Source organism: Trachemys scripta, chromosome 14 (genome assembly GCF_013100865.1).
Source record: "Trachemys scripta elegans isolate TJP31775 chromosome 14, CAS_Tse_1.0, whole genome shotgun sequence".
Classification (NCBI taxonomy): domain Eukaryota; kingdom Metazoa; phylum Chordata; order Testudines; family Emydidae; genus Trachemys; species Trachemys scripta.
In genome coordinates, this window is record NC_048311.1 from 32,888,849 (window position 1) to 32,915,029 (window position 26,181).

At 46.3% G+C, this 26,181-nt stretch overlaps 1 protein-coding gene across 3 annotated transcripts in view; it reads right to left on the reverse strand.

The window, feature by feature from the left end:
• Positions 1–725: 725 nt before the first annotated feature.
• Positions 726–26,181, reverse strand: part of RPTOR (regulatory associated protein of MTOR complex 1) — a 289,467-nt gene continuing 264,011 nt past the window's right edge. The window contains exons 29-35 of one of the 3 annotated variants that reach the window (XM_034789587.1): positions 25,993–26,040; positions 15,989–16,095; positions 10,240–10,367; positions 9,635–9,721; positions 5,922–6,038; positions 5,183–5,312; positions 726–3,433 (exon numbers count right to left, since the gene is read on the reverse strand). In XM_034789587.1, the coding sequence (XP_034645478.1) occupies positions 3,365–3,433; positions 5,183–5,312; positions 5,922–6,038; positions 9,635–9,721; positions 10,240–10,367; positions 15,989–16,095; positions 25,993–26,040 (686 nt within the window). In that variant the 3' untranslated portion in view covers positions 726–3,364. The other 2 variants (XM_034789588.1, XM_034789589.1) reach the window with 2 other exon arrangements.

Below are 26,181 nucleotides of genomic sequence, written 5' to 3' on the forward strand. Positions count from 1 at the left end.
ATATGACCTACGAGGAAAGATTAAAAAAATGGTTTTTTGTTTTTTGTTTTTTTACTCTGGAGAAGAGAAGGCTGAGGTGGGACATGATAATAGTCTTCAAGTACACCTCTACCCTGATATAATGCAACCTGATATAACACGAATTCGGATATAATGCGGTAAAGCAGCGCTCTGGGGAGACAGAGCTGCGCACTCCGGTGGATCAAAGCAAGTTTGATATAATGCAGTTTCACCTATAACGTGGTAAGATTTTTTGGCTCCCGAGGACAGCGTTATATTGGGGTAGAGGTGTACGTAAAAAGTTGTTATAAAGAGGAGAGTGATATATTGTTCTCCTTAACCATTGAGGACAGGACAAGAAGTAATGGGCTTAACTTGCAGCAAGGGAGATTTAGGTTGGACATTAGGAAAAACTTTAACTGTCAGGGTGGTTAAGCACTGGAACAAATTACCCAGGGAGGTTATGGGTTCTCCATCATTGGAGATTTTGAACAACAGGTTAGACAAACACCTGTCAGGGATGATCTAGATAATACTTAATCCTGCCTCAGTGCAGGGACTGGACTAGATGGCATATTGAGGTCCCTTCCAGTCCTACATTTTTATGATTCCCCCCCCCCCCCACCCTACACAGCCCTTTTTCCTGCTCTCAAGACTAGGCAACACTAACTCCTCCCATTCGTTACAATAAAACGACCTGACCAGAGGCTGTTTCTGCATTTATATTTTATTAACCATTTATTGTTTGTATTTATTTTACTCTCACAATACAATCTGGGAGTTTATTTTTTTTAATATCTTTTTTATTTTTGTAAAATAAATAGAGAGAAGTGAACTTTTAGGTCGGATGCTCTCCAGAGCCTTGGTTAAACTTCATGATTGAATTTTTGCATCAGCCCTGTGCAGACAGAGCCCAGACCCGCCCACGCTTAGATGCAAACTCAACAGGCTGAGTCAGTTAAAAACCCTACTCCTGGCTGCACAGGCTGGGAGGGCGCTCAGGGAACGCTGGTATGAAGACAAAGCAGCTTCCCACAATGCACCTTTGCATTTTGCCAGGTATCGCTTGTTCTTTACACAAATCCACTGATTGAGGTTAAAAATCTCTGGTGTTTGTAAATAGTGCACGTTAGTCAGTTATCTGCAAATCCCAACCTCTGCCTCAATGCTGGCCAGCACACCTGGCCTTGGCCATTCCCTGAGCTCAGAGCCATGCGCAGAGGGACAGGCATGGTAATCAGAGGGGCGAGACTGGTACCACTGCAACAAGTAAATCTGTGTATAACAGCAGCTCAATGGGCCACCAAGAGAGGCAATTTTTTTTTTTTAGCCCATCACTAACTTTTGGTAGTCCACATATTAGAAAAACACAGAGTGTTAGGTAAAACAGCAGCTCCTCCAGATTTCCTTCCACAGTTTTCGACTCAGCATCCTGCGAGGCGGCCCGTAGATCACCGGAGGGTAGAGAAGACTGCAGTTGTGCTTGCGCGTGGGGAAAGTGCCCCAGCTGGGGTACCTGCCTCAGTCCCCACAGCTCAAGCCACCTTGCAACAGGAATACTTTGAGATTTGCAGACAGCGGCGTTTTACTATTTGACTCTTAATGGCAGAGCACGATAGGATCCTGGTTGATTCTGATGCCATGGCATTGCCTGGCTGCATTCAGGCTGCGTGAATGCTGAATGAGCATCTCTGGAAGCAAAATGATCTGGCAAGGTCAGCCATCCCCAGCTGAGTTCAGTGGGGGAGGTGAAGCTACTGCCCACAACAAAAAGCAGCAACAATGTTGTTCATTTCTTTTCTCATTAACACTACTGTCATTGACTTAGGCACCTCTACTGGCCTGTGAGTAACGGTGATGCCAGAACCAGAATGGAGAGAGTTTTCCTAGATTTGGATAGCTTAGCATCATCACTGTTACTTTACAGGGTTTTGTTCTTCCCGCCCAGCTGATTCACATCGAGACAGTACTTTATTGGGGAAATGCTCCCTTCAGCTTTGCCACCTCCTTCCCCAAATCAATCTCGAGACACATTATGGATTCCAAGGGACAGGAATCTTCATTACCGACGTGAGAGAGGGGATCAGCTTTCCCTAGAGATTGGGGACAAGGTGGTCTTGCGCCAGGCAGAATGATCTGTTGTTGGCCCCTCTCCCTCCAGGACGGCAGTGATTCTCTTGTAATCAGAACATACACGTGGATGCCCAGATGTGTGGACACAAGGACATGCCAATGCAATGCGTATCTGCCTGGGTTCATACAGACACATACAAATATGCCCGGATGCATATAGACCAAGGTGCATGCAAATGCACATGTACACAGCTGGGTGTATACAGTCACGTCCATTAGCTAGCAGAATATTAGCCCTTCTGAACAAAATGAAAGCCTAGGGTTTAAGGCAGGGGTAGAACGAGCCCTCTCTCTGTCTGTGCAGTTGTCAGGACATCTCACGTGCTGTGGGCAAAGGGACAGCGACTCCTGAAACAATGGAGTGAATAAGACAAAGTCTCTCACTCCACTCACCTGCACTGACATAGGTACGTGCCCATGAACAGAGAGTAGTTACATCAATGACAATCCAATTTCCTTAGGGCACCGAGGATGTTGCTCATTTTCTTGTTTCTCCTCCATCTGGATGCAGAGCTTTATGGCCTGTCAGTGTTCCACACTACTACTGCTCTCCTCCCCTCCGCCCCCCTTCCCTCTTCCTCCTGCTGCCATGCCCGCTCGTCCGCTCGCTCTGTCCATACTTCCACTGGACAAGGAACACCAGAGAGGGAGGCCAGCGAGCCCCGCAGATGATTTCCCGTCTCCCTTCTCTCGGTTACACACAGATTGCTCAAGACCGGGTGTGATATTCTGCAGGCGGCCAGCTGGGATCCTGTTGCCTGCCCGAGGGGTTGCTCTTTGGCACAGGGTAGGTAACAGGTAGAGGGGTCACTTGGTAGGGTGAGAAAACATGGAGCTGTAGGCGAGTCCTGACTTCATTCCTTAAGTTACCTAGACCCCCACGAAACAAAGGAACAAAGACGGAAATAAAAAGCCCCTCACAAAGGTATCGTCTCATCCAGTCCTTCGGAGCCTTGGAACCATGTTTGTAACAGAAGCAACCATTGAAAACAAAAAATAAATGTTCCTTTTCTGTAGTTTTTAGAGGTTCTGGCTGAAAAGAAAATAGAAGAATGTCTCTCTTCCCACCTCTCCAAATCATCAGTAGCTGAGTCAGAAGAAAAAAAAATGTTCAAGTTATGGGTTGCAGCAGCCAACACTAAACATTCAAGTCGATCATTTCTCTATATACATGACAGGGGAGACATGGCCCTGCCCGCTGGGACTCTCCCTTTCTCCGATGAGACTGCTGTTATCTGATCCGCTTTTCCACCGAGTACACGGAGATGTAGTAGTCATTGCTTCCAACCGCCAGGTGAGGCTGTAGGACGGAGAGCAAACAAGTGAAATATGCAGGAGTCGGGGGGGGGAGGGGAAAAGAAAAGAAAGGGGCAAAGCAACTTGGGCTACAAGATACAAATCAGTCCAGGTGGTGAGTCGCAGCATTCTGAGCACTGCTGGCCAGATGCTAGGGAACTCCTAGCCGGATCTGCCAAGGTAGCTACAACACCTCCACCTATCTCGGGCTATATGTCCGCACACTGTAGGCCACTGTTTCAGCTGAAGGAAAAAATTATGGTGGCCATTAGCTGCCAACTTCTAGTATAATTCTTCTAAATGTGTTTGTTACAAACAATCCCCTGGATTGAAAACTAGCACGCTGTCTATTGAGAACCCCAGGAGCAATTCCAGGCTTCAAAGAGACCAGGACTAGAGGGTTTCTTTGTTTGCTTATTTTAAAGGAGTCAAAATTTTCAGACTTGCTAACCCCTCTTCCCATCCCCCAAACCCAAGGACCAAATCAGTCATTAGGTGTTTGACTTCTTGCAGGGTGATTTTCCAAGGCAAAGGAGCAGCAGACTGAGATGCACAAGCTCCCCTTTATTGTCTTCCTCCTCAAGATGTAAAATGCACATAACCCCTACCAGCAACCCAGAGAAACACCCATCCCTGTCCCCCCCCACCCCGCCCCTGGATCGGAGGGCCAATAGCATGTCACATCATAGCTCACCTTCCTCTCACTGCTCTGTCCACTGCTTCAGGCCCTTCATCAAATGCCACTGTCCTTTCGCATTAAATTAAATGTAAAACACTTATGTCCTGACTCTCAAAGTTCTAACATGACTCCGCCCCTTTTGGGTTCCCTTTAACTTTGGGTTCCCTGCTCCCTATTCCCCATCCAGCTACTTTCTGCTACTCCCTCACCTATTCCTATCTCCAGCCATCTCAGGCCATACTGCAAATGTGTGACACCTCCTAATTAAACACCTGCCAGCCACCCTCCTTCCCAAGACTAGTGCAGAGCCACCGGCTCTGTGACACATTCCCATTGCAAGATCTCTCTCCACCCTGTTTTGTTTTGAATTTGAAGAGCTCATGCCTTTACATTGTGCAGGAACTCTTACTTTTTCAGCCGTTTTTTTGCTGCACAGCACCATGCACACCTACAGCACTATATGGCGGTAAGGTGGGTTCGGACAGCAGCCATTTCCAAGGCATTTGGTGATGGTATCAGTTTTAGAGGAAGAGCCACAGAATAGAGAGGTGCGCTGTAACCTGGGCACATTTTGGCTTGTCTCATGTGTAGGTGCTGGCGGAGAGAGCTGGCTCCTGTGGTGCTCAGCTGGGTCCCAGGCTAACACACCTTACAGAACATCTCTAGCGTAAACTGCCACGAGCGAAAAGCTAAATCAAAAGGCAGTTCCAGAGTGAAGTGAAAAAACGGGCAGTCAACCAGTGAGCAAAAGTGGCTCAGAAGTTTGGAGTCCTGTTCTAGCCCTTAGTGGACATTTCTGCACAGTAAATAACTGCCACGCACTTGGGTGCAACTGGCCGTATTGGCATGTGCTGCTGTTGGGATAGGACTGCAATGCATTGACAGAGCAGGGTGGCTGCGAGGACTGAAGCAGCTAGGTTGCAGGTTAGGGACTAAGGTGCACTTGCAGAACAGTGCTGGGCAAGACTGTGTAGTACAAAGGGGAGGTCTTTAGTCATTGTGACCAGCCCCTTTTCCACAGAAATTCATGCAGAACTGCAAAAAAAATTCCAAAGTTAAAAAGAAAATACAGACCCAATGAGGATGGAAAGCCAGGCAGCTGATGGCTCCGACTCTCTGTCCCATAAATCCATCATAGTATTTGATATTGTTGATCAGCTCTCCATTCCCATTGTAGATCGCAGTGAACTGATTCATTGAGCCACTGGAAGGAAGAGAGAACATCATGTCCTCACCACATTCTGATAATACTAGTCATTTCTACATAAAGGGTTTTCTACTCACTACTGCTGGGCTATGGAGACAGGAGTCATTTATAAAGCAAAAGTGTGTACCACGCGCTCTTATAAGCAAAGAGATTGGTTTTAATCCACGCTGCAGCAGCCTCACCACAGAGAGATTTACAGACAGGCTCGAATTGAGGATTTACCTGTTCTGCTGTAAATTCAAGATGTGCAATATATTGAGTCCAGGAAAGTGCATGTTCACCTAAGGTGGTTCTCCCACAGCTACCATGGCACCGTGATCATGAAGTGCATGCTGGGGCCCCCCTCTCAGCCCAGCCATACACCTGCTGCCTTTGGGTAGGGAGTCTGACACATTGAGAACTGGCAACACCCTGCACCATCACTCTGAGTCACCAGTGCAAAGGTTTCAATAACACACAAAAGGGTTAAAATACCTGAACTGCACACATGGGAATGAAGCGGCACTGGTCGTAGCAAAGGGAAAAAAGAGACACGAACGGTATTTGTAATGATGGATTTCTTCTCTCTTTGTTCCACAGAGGAGGTGGGCTGGGGTCAGAACCTACCATGCAAACAGATTGGCCTGTGGGTGAATGTCCAGGGCGGTCAGCCCTTTGACTATCTGAAGGACCTTCACAGACTCTGGCATCCTGGGGTCGAAGAAACGGACATCTCCATTCACGCTATCAACAGAGGAGGTTCACAACATTAGACTCTGTCCCACTGGAAGTGCAGCCTCGAAAGCCCCAGAGAAAAGGCCATTCACTTGCCTGTGAACAGACCACCATTACGCATGGCAGAGCCATAACTGGGCATTTTAGCGCCCGGGGCGAGCAAGCCTACTTGCGCCCCCTACCGTTTTCTTCTGTCATTTCTCTGCCCCCGCGGCTTTGCGCCCTGGGCAGCTGCACTGCCCTGGTTATCGCGCTGACAGAAGGACTACACCCGAGGAGAGATTCAGCCCAGTACCACCTCTCCCGCTCTACGTCCAGCATTGTGACCATATCCACCCCAGCATCATTTGTTTCCAGTAGGATCCGCAGTAGGCGAGGTGCTGTACGCACACAGAAAGGAAAGAACGTTCACTGTCCCCAAGAGTGACTATTATCTTACCCCACCCCCATCGACATGATAAAGTGCTTTTGTTGGTATGTCGCGCAATACAATAAGCTGTGTATGAGGCCCCAGTTCCTTTTCCTCCTTCCAGTGTGACTACTCCATTCCAGCAGCAGGCAGTAATCTGAGGGGCTCCTATGCAACCGCTCAAGATGCCAGTTATTTGGACTCTGGTCCATAAGTCCCTTGCTGTTCAGAGTACTCTTTGGAGCAGGTATCAGCAAACGCTGATTAACAGCTTGTATCTTCTAAGGGTCGATCCAGGCAAAGCTACCAGTGCAGAACAGAACTGACCCTAGATAGACCAACAGGGTATGGCAGCAACAAGGAAAAGATTGGCTCTGACCCAATGAAACAGACACCAGGTGAGGAGATAAGCAAGATTTAAACTGAATAATAGCAGGTTCTAAGGATGTCAGACTCCACTGGGTCTTATGCTACTGAGAGGCCCAGTGATAATCAACAGAGACAACGATCCTGAACCAGCAGTACTTAGAAAGACACTGATCACCTTTAACACAATTGTTTCTGAACTGTGGTGCTTATGTAAAGATGATTGAACCTTCATAGAAAGTTCAGTCTGCACAAGCGGGGGCTGGAGTGTTTCAAGGAATTAGACCCAGCCCCAAACAATGGAGTTTTGAGATCAGATGAAAATTTAAAAACTCGGTTGCTGATTATTCCTTAAGCAGAGGGATTATTAAAGTTAGATTACTTTACGGGCACAGGTGGCTCTCTATACCAGACATGCTGTTCCCCCTCCTCTCCCCTCCCCGCAATTGACATATTTTCCCCACAATTAAGCACAATTAGGAAGTGAGTCTAAGGCACAGCTAGCGAGGCCTACCTCTTGCAATGCTCTATGAATCTGTAAGGCTGCGATTGTGGAATAAGAATCCTTAAAGGGCTATTAGAGAATCAGACAATCTAATCATGGCCCTAGCGGTTAGATCAAAATGGCTGGACAAAGGACCACATGACTATCTAGCCTAGGTGTCATAATCCCTTCAGCCATATGCGTGAGCTTCCCCTGGTGATCTGGTTACAATGGTCTATTCTAGGTTATAATCACATTCTCTCGTGCTTTTTGATCCAGATGAGGGTCCTCTAGGATTCCGCTGGGTAATTATTGCCAGCATTGCCAACTTAGCGACTTTGTCACTAGATTTAGTGACTTTTTGGTTTCCCTAGCGAGAAAGTAAGTGTCCAACTGACCAGTGATAAATCTAGCGACGGTCACTGCCAATCACAGTGCCACTCAGAGAAAGACATCACCAATATGTATAGTGACAAAATCATTCACAAACAGCTCAAGGGTGTTAATAAAATCTATTCCGTGCTCTTCTTACTATGTTCTGTTGCACCCCAAGTCCATGTCATTACGTCTCAATGGAGCGTGTCCTCGGAAGGAATCGCATCCCAGGGCTGCTTGGGCTGAGATCACTATAATTTGCAGGAGAGGAAATGAAATCTGTGGAGGCTAATTAAATGCTTTGCTAAAGCCAGGCGCATGTTGGCAAGAGCAGCACATTTGCCAGGGCTTGTTTTTACCCAAATGTTCTTTCTCGCTCCGTAGTAGGCAGCACACCCTGTGATGCAGGGAAACCGGCTAATGAAGCGGGCTCGGCGGGGGAGGCAGGTTAGCCAGCGAGGAGAGCCGCATGGATGGAAGGTGGGGTGGGGTGAGACAGGGCCATGTGCCCCAATGGGGCGGGGGGCACCGTGCCTCCAGGGATGAAGCCCTTACTACAGGATCAAAGGTGGAGCTAGCTTGATTTCAGCTCCCCTTTCCTCCTCTTCCTCTGGCTTGGCCTGGGGTTAGCTGCCCAGCCCTTTTCAGAAATCAAACCCTGGAAGTGGGGGGAAGGGGTCCAGCTAGCGGCTCTCTCTTCCACTAACCTGTGGGCTCAAATCCAGGCTGGCAAGAAAGAGAGGCTCAGCTGAAATTAACCAACCCCAGCCATGCACAGAGCGCCCTTCCCAATGAGCAGAGGGCTGCAGTTTCCTTCCCAATGAGAAGAGGGCGCCCTCCTGACGAGGACGGTGTACTGTTGTAGTTGCTTCTGGCGTGCAATAAATGTAGTAAGAGCATGGAATGGATTTTATTAACATTACTGAGCTGCTTGTGAATGCTTTTGTGACTGTGTGTGTGTGGGTGGGTGTGTGTGGGTGGTGACTTCCTGCTATGTGGAGTTAGCAACACAAATGTCTGAGGCCTTTCAGGAAATAGTTATACTGGAACCAGTTGCTGGTGAGAATTCTTTTATAAAAGCCACTCTTCATGGATACCGTAGTTATTCCAAGCCCGAAGGCATTCCTTTCGGGAGAGGAAATGAACTGCAGGATGGCTTGTTTGACCAGAGTCCAGTTGCTTTGGGATGGGGGACCAGAGATTTTCTCCTGTCTTTCTGACACTGCTGAGGAGGATGTGGAGGAGAGGAAGCGAATGTTTGTTCCTTCAGACAGAGGCATGCAAGGCAGGGATGCCAACCTGGCTCCCTGGGATTGCTGAGGGAGATTATGAGGAAGATTAAAAACTCTAATATGGGAGCACTACAAATCTGGCAGCTGCATCATTTAAGCCCCTTTCTAAAAATCGTGATAAATTTTGCCACTCTATCCCCTGCCTCAGGAAAGCATTACATCCTGGAGAATTATGTTCTGTTTACATTCTGTAAACAAGGAAGAAGAGCATCTCGGTGGACAAAGTGCAGCTTTGTGACCGTAAATTGTATTCTGCTGTCCTTTTAACAGGCAAATAAATATCGGCTGCTCTCCACACAGTATTTACTGAGCAGCAGAAATAGATTTATGTGTAGAAAATTGCTAGATGGTGAAGTAATCCAGCAAGCAATATGCCCAGGGGATGCAGAGTGAACATCCTCCCTTCTTATGTCCTCTCACCTAGGACCCCCACAAGGCCATTTGCAACAAGGAGGCAGAAACAGAGCATACAATATCTCCTAGAACCCCCTCATGCACTTCCAGGTAGGCTACAGGTTTCTTTCCGTCTCCCTCCCTTTCCTCACCAACTTTTGGAGCAGGAGTTAACTGCTGAGCTGAAATGCCAGCGTGTAGAGCTTTACCTTCTTTGGTGCTGACATATCAGTGACCAATTTTTAAAGGGAGAAGAAAATGTCTCCAATATTCAAGACTCTTTTACCTGACGCTCATGATGTTGCCTTCAGGATGTTTCTGCAAATATGCTTTCACGACCCAGGCTGTGTGCTCCCGGTAGGTCATGACGCGGCTGAGGAGCAAACAGAGAAAGGGGAAACTTTTTGGAAGGCAGACAGGAAATCTGAGGAGGCACAATGAGCACCTCCAATATCTGCAGCCGGAACTCTGCAGCGGGGGACCTTCCGAGTCCTGCTGGCTGAAATCACAGAGGTGAAGAAAAGGGCCACTCCTTCTCACACTAATGATGCAGGACATGATCCTTGTCACTAGGCAGGCAAGCACCACAGAGCTCTGAGTCAGCTGAGACAATCCCTGAACCAACAGGCTTACAGCAAGGTTGCTGAGGTGGGACAATATTAACGAACGGGACTGGGCACACATGTACTATAATGAAGGCTATAAAGGGCTGACTGAAACATTACAAATTCTTTCAGTGACCCATTCTAGTTACTGAAGCCAGTGTGACAGCTGGTAAGTGCACTGCGAACGTGGAGCCTTTACGACAAGAGACCAGTAAGACTCAGGGAGGAGACCATTTGCCAGTCAGGGGGACGGCAGTGGGCTAAAGGGAATGCTGCAGTTAGTTACCATTCACTCAGAGCCATCCTCCTGTCATAGACACGGATGGAGCCATCACCGAGCCCTGCCACGATCAACGAGCGGTGAGAGTCACACGACAGGCTGGTCACACAGCTGTCAGCTCCTGTGGGGATATCCTAGGGACAAAGCACACACACAAACCAGGCTGAAAGACTAAAGAGCCTCCAAAGTCCACAGCCCAAAATAGGAAACATTGGGTACATCTACATGGCAATAAAAAACCCGTGGCACCGAGTCTTAGGCCTGGTCTATACTACCCGCCTGAATCGGCGGGTAGAAATCGACCTCTCGGGGATCGATTTCGGGACGCGACAATCGATCCCCGAATCGGCGCTCTAACTCCACCAGCGGAGGTGGTAGTAAGCGCCGCCGACAAAAAGCGGCAGAAGTCGATTTTGCCGCCGTCCTCACAACGGGGTAAGTCGGCTGTAATACGTCGAATTCAGCTACGCTATTCACGTAGCTGAATTTGCGTATCTTAAATCGACTCCCCGCTGTAGTGTAGATGTACCCTGTCAGAGCACGGGTCCAATGACTTGGGCTCGCGGGGCTCAGGCTGTGGGACTACAAATTGCAGCAGAGATGTTTGGGCTGAGACCCACCCCCCTCAGATGTCTACACTTCAATTTTCAGCCCTGCAGCCCGAGCCCCATTAGCCCGAGTCAGCTGACCTGAGCCAACCATGGCCATGCTGCGGGTCTTTTATTGCAGTGTAGATGTACCCATTAAGTACCTTCAGAAGGGCCTTCTGCTGGACCCAGGCTCGCCTACGTGTTTCAAGGAATCTCCTCTCTCCTTTACCCGGATCACAACCCAATTTAAACTGTGATTTTCACACATTCTCCCTCCCCTGTAAGGTTATGAACCCTGCAGTTCTGAGCTCACATGGGGGCAGAACTGAACCTCCAGCTGGGACAAAAGGAATACGTCTACACAGCATTTCAGAAGGAGCCTCTGAGCTCAGGACTTGGGCTGGCGCTTTAAAAGCTGCTGTGTGGACAGCACTTGGAAGTTATGGCTCGGGCCGGAGCTCAGGTTCTGAAGCTAGGGAAGGGGGTGGGCTTCAGAACCAGAGTAACAACTTCAAAGAGCTGTCACACCGCTATTTTTAGAGCGCTTGCGCAAGCCCTGCTAACTCAAGTCTGCAGACCCGGGCTAAGAGGCTCGCTTCAAAACGCTGTGTAGACATACCCAGGGATGGCTAGCTTTCTGCCAGGCTGTTGTCAAGGCCATTACAGGAATCAGTGAGCGGTGAGTATGGGGTCACTGAATCAGGACAGTCCCTGCAGCCTGAATGAGTCACTGCCCTAATCCTCAGAGCTCAGCCTGGGCAGGGAGACACAAACGTGGGTTTCCTTTGTGGCAGCACAAAGAGCGCTGTTCAAAGATCAGCTTTTGGGAATAATTAAACTTTACACACCAAAATAAAGGAGAAAGTCCATTTCAGAAAGGAAGAATCATTGTTATTCTCCTCCTAAAAACACCTAATTAGTTAAGATAAATGTCTGCAAGGAATTCTTTCCATAAACCATCTTCAGCTTCTGTTGGTTGTAAATGCTGCTAGAAAGGCAGGGGGGATAATAAAAAAGCAGGAGGAGATGAGCCACTGAAGAGACACACACTTGCTGAAAATAAATAGCTTGCAGCTAAGTCAGACATGTAAAAAAGAAAACAAACCTACATGAAAAGGGGAGATACAGCACTTGTTATAGGCAGCAGCCTCTACTTAAACTCCTGGTAAAGGAACGGACCTGCAGAGTCATAACTCTCTGCACCAAACCAACACACAGACAAATCTTGCGAGGCAGTTTGAACGTGCCTCTGAGAAAGGAGTAACAAACTTGTAGAGGACTGAAAGGCAGTAGGACACTGGATCTGATCAAAGAATAGATCTGTTAAGAGGGAGCCATTCCCATGCATCAAACCAAAATCTATTTCCTGGAAGAGGCGTTACCTTGGCAATGGTAACAGACCTGTTAAGAAAAGCTTTGGTACAACAGGAGGCCTTTTCATTTCACAGGTTTCTACTGTATATCATAATATATACCAGGGGTCGGCAACCTTTGGGAAGTGGTGTGCCAAGTCTTCATTAATTTAAGGTTTCGCATGCTGCCTTTGGCACGCGTGCCGCAGGTTGCCAACCCCTGATATATATACCATGGGAGCACTTAATCTGCCATTAGCTCTGAAACCCTCTTTGTCCTCTGGAAAGAATAAAATCATTTTGCCAGAAAATGTCTCCCATTAGTCATAATTAGAGTCATTCTGGGTAATAACAGCCATTCTGTTTTGTCATTTCCATTTTTACTGTATCAGTGTTTTGGCTCTCTCTTACACCTCTCATCAGTAGATCGCAAAACCCTTTACAACCCCCCTGTAAGGCGGGGAATTATTACTCCCATTTTACAGATGGTTAAGTTAAGGCATCGTGTCATTAAGTGACTTGCTGTTTACAGTGTTGTTGTAGAAATGTTGGTCCCACGATATTAGCGAGAAAAGGTGGAATTTAAATTCCAGTTTGTGTGAGAGTATCTGATGATTTCTTGTCTCATTAAGTGACTTGTGTATGAGAACAGAGTGCAACAGTGCCAAGCCATGCCTAGAACCCAGCAGTCCTCTCTCCCACTTCCCTGAACTAGGATAAAACAGTTTGTACTTTCGGGGTATCATCAGAAGCCAGAGACTGCAAACATTTTTAAAAGTATTGATTTGGAGAATAAGACTGTAACGCACCAGGATACTGGTGAAATACACCCTACACTATTATTCTAATGTTGTAGCTTTGCCCTCTTTATCTGCTACAAACAAAAGAATCAGTCGAAATAATAGGTGTACAACTGGGAAGAAGAATTAAACAGCTAAAACTGAGCAACATTTTCAAGCCAGGGTAACAATCGAAGAGGCACTTTGGAATTGCATTAGCTAATTTCACACCCGAATCCTGGTTTTGTTCCTGTGTGCATTCACCTTCTCTAGCTGTCATTTGCAGCCTTTGCTGAATTAACTGTTTGCTGGAGACACCTAACTTTGGGGGCTGTTTTCACATGCTTATTCTAACGCCATAAGATCCACGTCTGGATTTTATTCTCTGTGCCAGGAACATGCAGCTAGTGTGGAAAGAAAGTACTTGCTCCGCCACTATATGCAATGTGCCCCCAAAGGTATTCTCGCAGCGGTTCAAAGGGTGGGACGGCATCTTTATTAGCTTGGATTACATGGCTCCCCTGCTCTCGGTGCTGAATCTCAGCTTTGTAGAGCGACTGAGGAAGTTTTGATCGTCAGGATCTCCACAAAACCAATTTGCACAAAAAAACCAACAACCGCTTTTAGATACTCTCAATACAATCATTAACGATTCTAATTTAAAATATTTTCACCCTACTGATTTCTGATGTTCTCTAATTTACACAGATAAAATAATGTTTGAAAATAATTAAGATTAGCATAGGCTTAATTATGCTGCATTGCAGGGTCAGAAGTGTCATAATTAATGTGCATCGAGAGGTAATTAATCTCTAAAAGCTTTGGAGACTAGTTTTCATTTTCCCCTGCATGGTGACTTTATTCTTGCAGACCTGCTGCTTCTCCTTACATACCTAAACATCATTTTAATTGGATCACGGCTGACATGCAAGCTGACAGGTTTTGTCCTCATTTATTTTAAATGGAAATATATGTGCTTTGGTGCAGGAGCATTTTAAAGGTGGGAAGCATTTGACTGTTATGAAAGTAATTGTAAGTCTTGGAGTCCTGAAAGGCAAATTCAGCAGCACCCCAGAGATCTGAAAGGAAACGGTCTAAGACAGTGGTTCTCAACCTTCCCAGACGACTGCACCCCTTTCAGGAGTCTGCTTTGTCTTGCATACCCCAAGTTTCACCTCACTTAAAAACTCTCCGGCTGCCCAGCTCTGACGACAGGACCACTGCCAGCAACAGCGCAGAAGTAAGAATGGCAATACCATACCGTGCCACCCTTCTGAGCTGCTGCTGGTGGCGGTGCTGCCTTCAGACCAGGGCAGCTGGAGAGTGGTGGCTGCTGGCTGGAGTGTTCATGTTGTTTGTGGTGCGGGAGGACTATTTTTAAACCCTGCTCCCATCACGCTCTGTAATACTCACTCCCACATTGTTTGTGGAATTTTTATCCCTCTCCTGCTGTTATGGCAGCGCGTCTTGCAGCACCGCGGGATCCCAGTCCTGCTGGAGGGCTCTAGTGCCTGTTGTAAAACTCGGCAAATCAAATGAGTTGACGTACCCCCTGGAAGACCTTTGCGTATCCCCAGTGGGACACGTACCCCTGGCTGAGAACCACTGGTCTAAGAGACGGTGGATGCTGTGCAGCCATTTGCAGAAGCAGTGGGCACGTCTATGGCCACACAGTACTGGCCGGATTCTGATCTCAGTCATACTGGTTTCAGTCAGTAACTCCACTGACTTTACTTGACTGGTGTGAGATCAGATAATGTCGCAGATGGATGTCATCCTAAGCATTCAAGCCCTGGTCCAGAGAAGAGCCACGAGAACGATTAAAGGATTAGAAAACCTGCCTGAGAGTGACAAACTCGAAGAGCTCAATCTGTTTGGCTGAAAATAAGGTGTAACGGTGAACGTAAATAACCAACGGAACAGTTCACCAAGAGTCACGGTGGATTCTCTATTGCTGACAACTTTTAAAATCAAGACTGGATATTTTTCTAAAAAAGATTTATTTTGGGGACCTTCTGCGGCCTGTGTTACACAGGAGTTCAGACTAGATCAGCGGTTCTCAAATTGTTGGTCGGGGCCCCAAAGTGGGTCGGGACCCCATTTTAATGGGGTCGCCAAGGGCTGGCATTAGCCTTGCTGGGGCCCAGGGCTGAAGCCCAAGCCCTACTGCCCGGGGCCAAAGCCCAAGGGCTTCAGCCCTGAGTGTGGGGGCAGCTCAGATTCCAGACCCCCGCCCCCGCCTGGGGCTGAAGGTCTTGGGATTTGGCTTTGGCCGCCTTGCCAAGAGTGGTGGGGCTCTGGCTTTGGCCCTGGCCCCCCTGCCTGGCGTCGTGTAGCAATTTTTGTTGTTAGAAGGGGGTCTTGGGGCAAAAAAGTTTGAGAACCCCTGGACTAGATGATCAAAGGGGTACCTTCTGGCCTTGGAATCCATGAAAGTACTTCAGTGCATGCGTAAGTACCTTTTTGAATAAAGATGCTTTCCTGAATCGGGCCTCGGATGGCAGGTGGGAAGGAAAATGACAGTGTTTTAAGGATTAGCCCTGTATAATGTCAAGAGAATTCTAGGAGCTGAAGCTACAGAGTCTGAGGGGTGCTTGACCCTCTCCATCACGGCACTTTATCCTCTCAAGGTGTTTTATAGCACAACTATACTGTAACCGGGAGACCATATCCTATACCTGGCCTCCCATTTGTGACTGCCTGCTCTCCTCCTCTCCCAAATGCAATTGCATAACATTCAGCTTCAGCAATTTCCTACAGGGAAAAGCACGGTAATGTTAGGAGAGTAATAGAGTATTTTTAGCTGTCTCATAATGGGACTTTGCAGCTGGAAAAGGGGAGAGCCAGCATCATGTGACAAGTCTGCTCTCTGGAGACCACAGTTTGAGAACCTGTGAACTGTGTTTGTTAAATCGCTGGATGATGTGTGTCCTGGAAATACGCTCCCTGGTGCCTAAGTCCAGGGAGTCAGCTAGGAGACCTGTAAGCTCCACTAGCAGTGAACGAGTTATAGGGGCAAACATGCAGCTGTTACCTGTACTTTCATTTCTCGATCTGTGTCCCAGATCCGGATAATCCGCACATCTCCTGATGTCATGAGAAGCCCAGTCTCTTGTTCCCAGTCCACCACCATCCCTGCTCCTAGAAAAAACACAGGACATGGAAATTATTCTTCACATAAACACAAGCAGAGCTTGACAGAGCCAAAGACCAAGTTTTGTGATCTGACACTTTTTAGTATAGCGAGGAGAATCTTAAAATCACACACACACTCACTCAAAACTGGGCCAAACCAGCTGTTCCTGAGTTCTAAACGACGCCCATCAATCATTGGACTAGGTGTGCTATAGAAGACACTTGCTCCCCCTCGAGCTGGAAGGGGAATCTCTCTGCTCAGCAAAGTCCCCTTCTGGCAGACGCTCCAAAAGGTCCAGATGGCCTCTACAGGAAAATGGAATCAGCCCTCTGCAGGACGATGGATCCATAAATTATTCATCACCCTGTAAAAATACTAGGCTAAAGATTGTCTTGAGTAGACTGGACTGGCGTGAGTTAAGGCACCCAGCATGGCCAAAGCACTGCTTTCAAAGGACTATGGACTCCATGGATTGCCATGATTTCTTATCCCCACTCAAATCGAAATATTGGCTGTGATTAAGAGGACGTTTTTACACACAGAATTGTGAAGCTGTGGAATTTGCTGCTGCAAGATATTGAGTTAAATAGCTCAGTAAGACTCAAAAAAACAGTAGTGTGTATGGATAAGGAGAACATTCTGCAGTTACACGAGCCAGAAGACATGTACAAGGGCTCTCAATCCTCATGCTTCAGGGCATAAACTGATTGCCAGCAGGGGTCTAGCAGAAATTTCCTTCCATGGTACTGGAGCATTACAAGGGCTTTACCTTATCCTGAAGCATCTGATACGGACCCCTACTACAGAGAGGTTGGCCGACTATACGTACCAGTGATCTTTGCTGGTACGGCAATTTCTATTCAACAAATGACTGGCTTTCACCCCTTCTCCCATTGAGAGGATTAAGTGGTAAAAACCATAGAGAGAGTCAACAGTGCGTAAGTACACAGCATACTAATGTCAAAGCTAGGTAGGCTACTTTGGACTTGGGAAATAGCAGGCTCTGCAAACTCCTAATTGGTGGGGTAATCTCCAAGGAAGAATTCCAGTACATTTAATTAGAATGGTCTTTACACTAGCTACAAGCTGCCAGCACAGTGCCTAAACGTTCTGCTTTAAGCAGAAAGCCATATACCAATTACCTTTTGCTTCCTCTGCTGGGAGACTGACTGACCCTGGATCTGTGGGTTTCCCAGAGAGATTTCTATACATACGAACATACAGAGATGAAAAAAAAAATCCCAGGGCAAGGAAACCTGAAATGAATTTAATTGCACAGATGTTTGCATTCTCTTACATGCACAAGTTCTCTTTTATACAAACCAAGATCGAATCTAGTGTCTCCTCTCTTTGCACTGGTGCTCTCATAGTACAGATTAGAACATGGTGCCAAACATATTACAGCAGAAGACTCACAAGGGTCAGACACTAACCCTGTAATAGATTAGGATTGCAGCCTGATTTCTCTTGCTTCCATCCGGACCTTTTGTGAAAGATTCTAACGCTAGAAAGACCCCAAAGAGACACACGGAGGTGCCTTCTCAAAAAGGGATTCAGTGGGGATTTTTCTTATCTTGCTCTTCAAAATTAGCACTAGCAGGAACTTAAATACCTTGCAATGCTCTGGTTGCCATTAGAGGCCCACCGACACCATTTAGCAAAGCAAACATCCACCACAAGGAAAGAGGTCGGCTGCCAGAATTGAACAGGGCACGAAACACAGAAGTTGAAGCACTCATGAATAGGAAGCTGCTTTGAGGACAGTGGGATGACAGTGTTTTGTGCAGATGCAGACCTAATTTACTACCTACTTCCCCTCCTGGAAAAGCACAACCGAGCCCTCTCCTGATCTCACCTCATATTGCAGGATCAGAAGACACTGACATTGATGGGCTCATCTTGTTACAGGAAATTCAGGACCCACAGCTAAGCTGACAGCTCATATCTTTATCTTGTGAATTACTTTGGATTGCCCAGCCGCTCTGAGGGCTGCTAGACATCCCAAGCAAACAAGCAGGCAGTGGTTTAGCTTATAAGCACCCCCAAAGTGTTTTCATTTGTCATCTTGTTTATGGTCCAGGTGACAAGATAAACCTGGCAGGCCTGAGATGGATACGGCCATTACATCACTGATGGAGTTAAATAGGCAAGGCTCTGCTAGGCAGTTTTAAAGCTCCCAAATTTCCATTCATGTTCCCCAGTTTGAAGACCATTATCTTCTTCAGTTTGATCAGCAGCAATAATCCCTAAACCAGCTGGAACCTGCAGATTTTAGTCCACTGGGAGGGATAAGAAGTCGTAGGATTTTGGCTGGCATTGTTGGTGCCAATTATTAATAAGCTTGTTCTGGGGTAGCCATGGGGAATTTGTTCTTTTTATAGTCACTGGGATCTTCAGGAGGGTAAGGGGAAATTTTTGTTTCTTACAAAGGTGGAGGTTTCTCATCATGAGAGATTTCACAAGTTGGAAAGACAAAGAATTCACACCAAAGAAGGGCGCCGTGAGAGATTCCACTTCTGGAGAGGAAGAGGGATGGAATTTAGTTTTGAAGAGGATGCTTCACATATGTAGGAGTCCCCTCCAGCTGGGGGAACATGTGGAGAGACTGCATCTTGCAGAAGGGACTTCCCTTTCTTCAGTGCCCAACAAAACTAAAGTTCAAATTGGAGAAAGGTGTGTAGGAATGGGTGGACCGACTTACAGAATCATAGATTCTAAGGCCAGAGGAAACGTGATCATCTAGTCTGAATTCCTGTATAACACAGGACAGAGAACGTCCCCAAAATAATTCTTAGATTCTCAGAAAAACATCCAATCTTGATTTAAAAATGGTCAGCGATGGAGAATTCACCACAGCCCTTGGTAAATTGTTCCAATGGTTATTTATCCTCACTGTTAAAAAATTAAACCTTATTTCCAGTCTGAATTTGTCTAGCTTTGGCTTCCAGCCATCGGATTGTGTTATACCTTTCTCAGCCCATGATCAAATATTTGTTCCCCAAGTAGGTACTTATAGACTGTAATCAAGTCACCCGTTAACTTTCTCTTTGTTAAGCTAAATAGATTGAGTTCCTTGAGTCTACCACTCTCAGGCAGGTTTTCCAATCCTTTAATCATTCTCGTGGCTCTTCACTGAGCCCGCCCCAATTTATCAACATCCTTCTTGAATTGCGGGCACCAGAACTGGACACAGGATGGAAGAACCTCTCCACTCCTACTCGAGATTCCTGTTTATGTACCCCAGGATCACACTGGCTCTTTTGGTCACAGTATCACACTGGGAGATCACATTCAGCTGATTATCCACCACAACCCCCACATTTTCTTCAGTCACTGTTTCCCAGGATAGAGTCCCTCAGCCTGTCAGTAGGCCTGCATTCTTCGCTCCCAGATGCATACATTTACATTTAACCATATTCAAAAAACCCATAGTTTGCGTGTGCCCAGTTTACCAAAATATCTAGAACACTCTCAAACGGTGACCTGTCCTCTTCATTATTTTCCACTCCCTCAATTCTTGTGTGTCATCTGTAAACTCTGTGAATGATGATTTTATGTTTTCTTCCAGGTCATTGATAAAGATGTTAAATAGCACAGGGCCAAGAACCGATCCCTGCAGGACCCTGTTGGTAACATGCCCACTCTATGACGATTCCCTGTTTTAAGTGACATTTTGAGACCCACCAGCTAGGCAGTTTTTAATCCATGTAATGTGGCCAACACCCAAATGCACAGTCCTATGGGTTGCACTATATCCCCCACTATCCACTAATGCTTTGATGGGCTCCATCATTGTAGTATCTGATCACCTCTGTTTCCTGAGACTGGACAGGCTACATCTCAGATTTCAATAACCACAGCTTTAATGATCTTCTCTCTAGTGTGCCCTTCTGAGCAACCCTCCTCGACAAAATGGGAAATACAATTTTGACCTCATCTGACACACGTTGCTCCAAGGTGGGCCCCGTGGTTCTCATATTACCCCAAACAACCCAGGCACAAGAGAGAAAAAACTCTTGGCATTCTCCTTAATGAGAGACTTTGAATACCCGCAACCTGAGAGCTGTTCAACCTCTCGTCACCAGAGGCTGCACGTGTGCTGAATTCCAGGCATGCATGACATCCCAGGAAATCTCAGCTTCCAGCCTCAACGGGCTGCAGCAGGTGACAAGAGCAACCGGTGAGAAACAAGAGGCTGATACGATACGTTTTCAAACCCGTTCAATGAGATGTGCTATAAGGAACAAATAACTAGAGAACTCCAAACAAGAAGCTTAACTTGTGTTGAAAAAGAGCAAAAGAACTAGCAACTTTTTATATAAATCTGAATTATTCACGAGTATGTAAACGAGAAGGCTTCTTTTGCCTGTAAAATATTAATCACAAGAAAACTCCACAACATACAGTGACGTTACTCCTACACGTTATCAATTATAGGGCAAGTTTATGTTTATTAAAGGAGGCAGAGGGTTTTAGTGTTTCAAGAATGGAAACCTGGTCCATTATTGGCTCAGGTTAACATTTTAAATTCCTGGCACCATTGGTATGAAAAACAGAAGTGGGGGCTGGTCTACACAACTGCTTAAGTCAATGTAACTTATGTTGCTCGGGGGTGTGAAAATGACACCTCCCTTAAAGACGTAAGTTACATTGACAAAGTGGTGTCCACACCGCGCGATGTCAGCAGGAGATGCTCTCCTATCGGCATAGCGCATCTTCTCCAGACATGCTACAGTGGTGCAGCTGTGCCGATGTAGCACGGTGGCATGGACTTGCCCTGGCACTCTGTTCACTAATGTTTCCTTTTTAAATTAAAAGGGACCCATCTCCAGGATGTTAGGGCTTAGAGTGAGGTCTACCAGCTGTGTTTTGGCGTACAGGTTCGAGCATGTTGGGCAATCACTCTGCTCGGCCGGTGCTTTGCCCCAATGAGAAGGCAGCGTATTGAAAGAGTACACGACTCCTCCACTCTGAGTGAGCCATAGAGACGGAGTCTCTGATATGGATTTCCCCACATTCCTGCCTGCTCACCAGCATGGGGCAGACAAAGCAGGGAATGGTGTGATACACTTGCACCCATAGGGAAATCTGGTAACTGAATTTGTGGAATTTTTAAAAACCCGTGAATTTTAGGACCATGAATCTGGACAGTACAGCTCCTTTAACAACATCATTTCTTGAGACCATCTCTTTCCTACATTCTTGGATGATAAAACACAACAAGTCTTCCACAACTCAAGAAAACAATTTTGAAAGGGGTTTTAGCTGAGCCTTTTAACACAAGGGCTAGCAGTTCCGCATGATGTAAAAAGATATATAGGCAATGCATATCAACAACTGTTCTTGAAGCGGTAACTTTCTACGGCTGTTCCCTGCAGGATTCCCTCTAAAAATCAGATATATATCTCGATGGGATAGTTCCCTGTATAAATTTCAATAAATAACCCTGGCGTTGAAAGCAGATTCATTCCAAGTGTGTGCACTTATTTTTATCATTGCTGGAATGTGGCCAACCTGTACTTGGCATTTTGATGAGTTTGCAAATGCCTGTTTGGACCACAATACCAAAGCATCTCAGAGACACCCTGCTGATCTTTTGAACAGGGGCCCTCCCGGGTAAGCAATGAGGTGTATCTCCATTTTAATTTCAAAGCAGCAGTGGGAAGACTGCATTACCTCATTCTTCATTCATTCCTAAAATGTATCTTTAAGTGACACTCTTTCCATGCCAAGCACTACCTCCAGTGACACAGAGAAAAGGAAAAGTATCTATGACTCTGGGAATTTAATTTAAAACACCCAAAACCCTTGTCCTGGAGTTGCAGCTTCTCCAATTACTTTATTTCCATAAAGGAACTGTCTTTACCTAAGGTGCTTCTCTCTATTTCTCCACCCTCAAAGGAGCAGATACCAACCCTCAAGAAGAACAGGAGTACTTGTGGCACCTTAGAGACTAACAAATTTATTAGAGCATAAGCTTTCGTGGACTACAGCCCACTTCTTCGGATGCATACCCTCAAGACAGATTTGGGGTTTCACTTCTACCTTCCTCTTCCCGTGCTGGCTCTCTCTGGCTTTTATCTCACTCAGCACCTGGCCCCTGTTGGCTAGCTGTGTATTAGGGCAGGCAGTCGGTCTGCTGCAGCTTCCTCCACAGCACAGCTGACAAACTCCTGTACACGCTAGCTCTAGCTCGACACCTCTTCTTGGAATCCGGCACCCCCTCCCCCGGCTGCTAACTTTAATACGTTGAGATCTCAACTGCTGCATCCCCCCCGCAGCCGCCATCTCTCTTATCCAGATTGCCTACTTACTGCCAGAGAAAGTGTCAGTTTTATTAAAAGGCAGAGTGGAGGCCTTGAGAGGCCAAGCTCCTGTTCTTTCAGAATATGATATTTGAAATTTTTCATTTTGTTTTGGGAGTGCTGGGGGAATGGATGGGAGGGAATGAGCTGGCGAGCACATGCTGTTTTCTCTTCCCTGGGATGAAAAGAATAGAGCCATTCGCGAGGTAAGAGTGAATACATGTATTTCGTATCTGAATCAACAAACCCCACAGAGCCAACTAAGGTGAAAAGTGGGTGGAGGGGAGACAGAAAAGGTTTCCTACTCCACCCTTCTCTCCACGCGCACAGAGCCGCAAGGCTAGAAAATCAAGAGGATGCTGAAGTTTATACGCTTTCAAGGATTTATACAATCCCTTCTGAGTTTATTTCATCCCCACCATTTGATTCTGATGCCTGGACTTTGTCTGCTCACCTGTGAATACTCCCAAAGGAAATCCCCTTTCCTCACTCACTTTCACAACCTGAGCTCCCGTTGGCACATGGAGAGAGGTGATGTGTGGAAATGTCAATACTAACTGTAGAACGTTATTCAAAGGAACTCCATTGTGTACCTCCTCTTAACCAGAAGCCTTCTGCCTCTCTAGGGTGTGCTGAACTGAAAAATAACTAATTGGGTTTTAAATGTCTAGCCATTCTAGGCTATTCCTATTTTGGAACAACATAGCCTTGCATGGAAATAACAAAAGATGTGAATTAAAATTATTAATTTTAATAGTTATTTTGGCGCAACTTTGTCCTCTTTTCACACCAGCATTTTAAGGAGGCTCCAGGGCCAATCTAGACACAAACAAGAAGCTGTGGCCTCGTGCCCTCTAGGTAGTTACTTAGCACCTTTGCTGCCATTGGGCTTTCATTATTTTTATTTATGTTACTGTAGTGCCTAAAAGCCCCATTCATGGACCAAGATCCTATTGTGCTTGGCGGTGTACAGACAGAGAACAAAACGATGATCCCCTCGTGATGCTGGCAAACCAGGTGCCAGGACTAGCCCAGGCTTTAGGCCTCAGTCAAGCACAGACAAATTCCTTGCTGTAAACCAGTGTTTCCCCAGTGTGTTGGGGCTTGTGTACACTTACAGCACTGCAGAGGTGCCACTGTAGTGCTTCGTGAAGACACTACCTATGCTAATGGGAGAGTGTCTCCAGTCGGTATATGTACGCCACCTCCCTGAGGGGCAGGAACTATGTTGGTGGGAGAAGCCCTCCCATCGACACAGCATTGTCCACAGCGGGAGCTCAGTTGGTCTAACTGCATCACTCAGGGGTGTGGATTTTCCACATTCCTGAACAACAAAGTCATTCCAACGTACGTTTGTAGCGTAGAGCAGGGCTTAGTATGGTTAAGTTGGGTATTGAACTTATAATAATGTGTTTAGACTTTATGAAATGCTTGTACGTTGCTGCATGCAATAATCTCACTTACAATATCTTTATCACATGCTATAAAGTAATATTTAAGTTTTTGCTTTATAACTGTAAAAAGTGTTTGCCCTGAACCGGTCAGCCTGTCAGAAGGGATCATCTCTTGCCCATCAGGGAGGACAATCAAAACTAAATGGGCCACTGTGGAACATTACAATACAAAGACTTTTCTAATTGCCCCAGCACAGGCTGTGTGCAAAAGGGCTCATCCCATCAGCTTGAATTCTGAAAGAAGGAAATAAAGATAGTGAACAAGAACATTTTTCAACCTGAGTTAGCCCTAAAAGACATTCAGTATTGACAGATTACTACCGCTTTCCCACCTTTTAAAACTACAGACTGCAACTCGTTTGTGTTTATATGTTTGCCTGCTTTAACCTGTAAATAACTCTCATTTCTTTTTCCTAGTTAATGAAGCCTTAGTTAGTTTACGATACAACTGACAAGTGTTGTCTTTGGTGAGAGATTTGACCTGGGGTAAGTGCCTGATCTCTTGGGACTGAGAGTAACCTGAAACTTTTGTGATCTTTGGTGAATGGCAACCACCTATCACTTAGCCCAGCTTGCCCAGGTGGCCAGATAGACTGGAATGCCCAAGGGGACTGTCTGTGACTCCATGGTAAGACTGTTGAGGTGCTTCAGGAGTTTATACTTGTTAACGGGTTGGCTAAATTAATTCTAGAATGTCCAACCAGTTTGAGGTGGCTGCCCTGCCTTTTGACAGTCTGCTATAAGGTTGGCATTGCTGTCGTGAACCACTCCAGACAATGTGCCACCTTGAACCAGAGAGCTAACAATCTAAGTACCCCAGCTGTGGCCCATGAAGTCAATGGAATGTAAGGATGCCCCTGGGGCTTTAGCAGAACATGTGCATTTGAGATGGGCGTATCTGGATTGTTTGGCCATCAGACAAATGATTAAACTCGTACATTTTGGAGAACTCCTTCCACAACAGAGATGGGGAAATCCCTGCTACATTTTCCATTAGGAGAATGCCCGGGAGCTAAACAGTTGTGCTTGTTTTTATTGATTCACAGCTATTTCTGCGCTCTGGACAGAGTGCTGCTTGCATAGCATTGGCAGTATTGATCCTGCATGGGAGTGTCTGGCATTTCCTTAAGCTGATGCCCAGTTACTGAACAGGGAATTCCCTTTAGCCAAGACTTTCTAATTTTAGCCTTTCAATTTGCCAGTGAACGCCTAGCAAAGCCAGGATGCTATTAGTAACACATTAGCTTTGCACAGTCCAATCCCACAGCTCTGTTTCTTGAACAGTCAGACAGAGGGCAAAGGCCCTTAATTAGAGAGCTCTGAATCACGCACACTGATACAACCACTTTTGTTCTGCTAATCGCTACAGACACATTCCTGCCCTTCTCAGCTAACGAATATTAATAGTTAATGAACAGCCTATGAAGATTACGTCAACTTTCACACACACACACAGAAATGGTGTTCTGAGGAGTTCGCCATCTGTCTCGCTCTTCAGGGGCTCATTAGAGAGAAGGGATTCATGTCCAACAAACCCCCAGGCTTCCGCAGCCAAAGGCTGGGGAGTTACATACACTTTTATGGAAGGTAAAGGCAGGGCTTGAAATATTTACCAGACATGTACTAGCCAAAGGACTCAACCCACTAGACAGAGCCTGAGAACAAAGATGCACCAGCTATTCTCTTTCCCGTCACAGTTTGATATGATGGGTGTGTCATACATTTAACTAACAACACGCACACAAAAATCCCACTGGCTCAATGCGATATCTGTTGTCACCATTTGGAAGCCGTCATTCAAACCCTTTTATTCAAGGATGGTTTGAAACGTTCCTACCGAAGAAGGAGCTTTATGTACTGAAAAGACTACCCACATCTTCCACCTGCAAAAAGCCCCCACACCACAGCAGCCACATTAGATTAACCTGCTGTCCTCTCCACTGGGCACCTTGGTCCATCCAGATAGCATCAAATACTCGTCATTACACTCCCCATTGTTCATTAACTACATATATACAAGACAAGGAATGGGAGGGACAGAAGAAGCAAAGCCTTCCAGCTGACATTCAATGGGATGCCATGTCTGACTAGAAGGCCCTTCCCACCCCAGCTGCTCATAGGTAAGAGGAAAGAAAGCACTCACCTCCCTGTTTACTTCTGTCAAGATAGATTGAAACCCTTCGGGCCAGACCTGTGAGAAGACAGGGAGTAAGGGGTGATGCTAAGGGTAAAGTGGGTCAGCCAAAGCAAAATAAATCTGAAAGGGTTAGAAAAGCAACTCAAAGTAAAGGAAAAGAACGGCGAAGGGAAAAGCAGCAGCACCAAGTCAAGT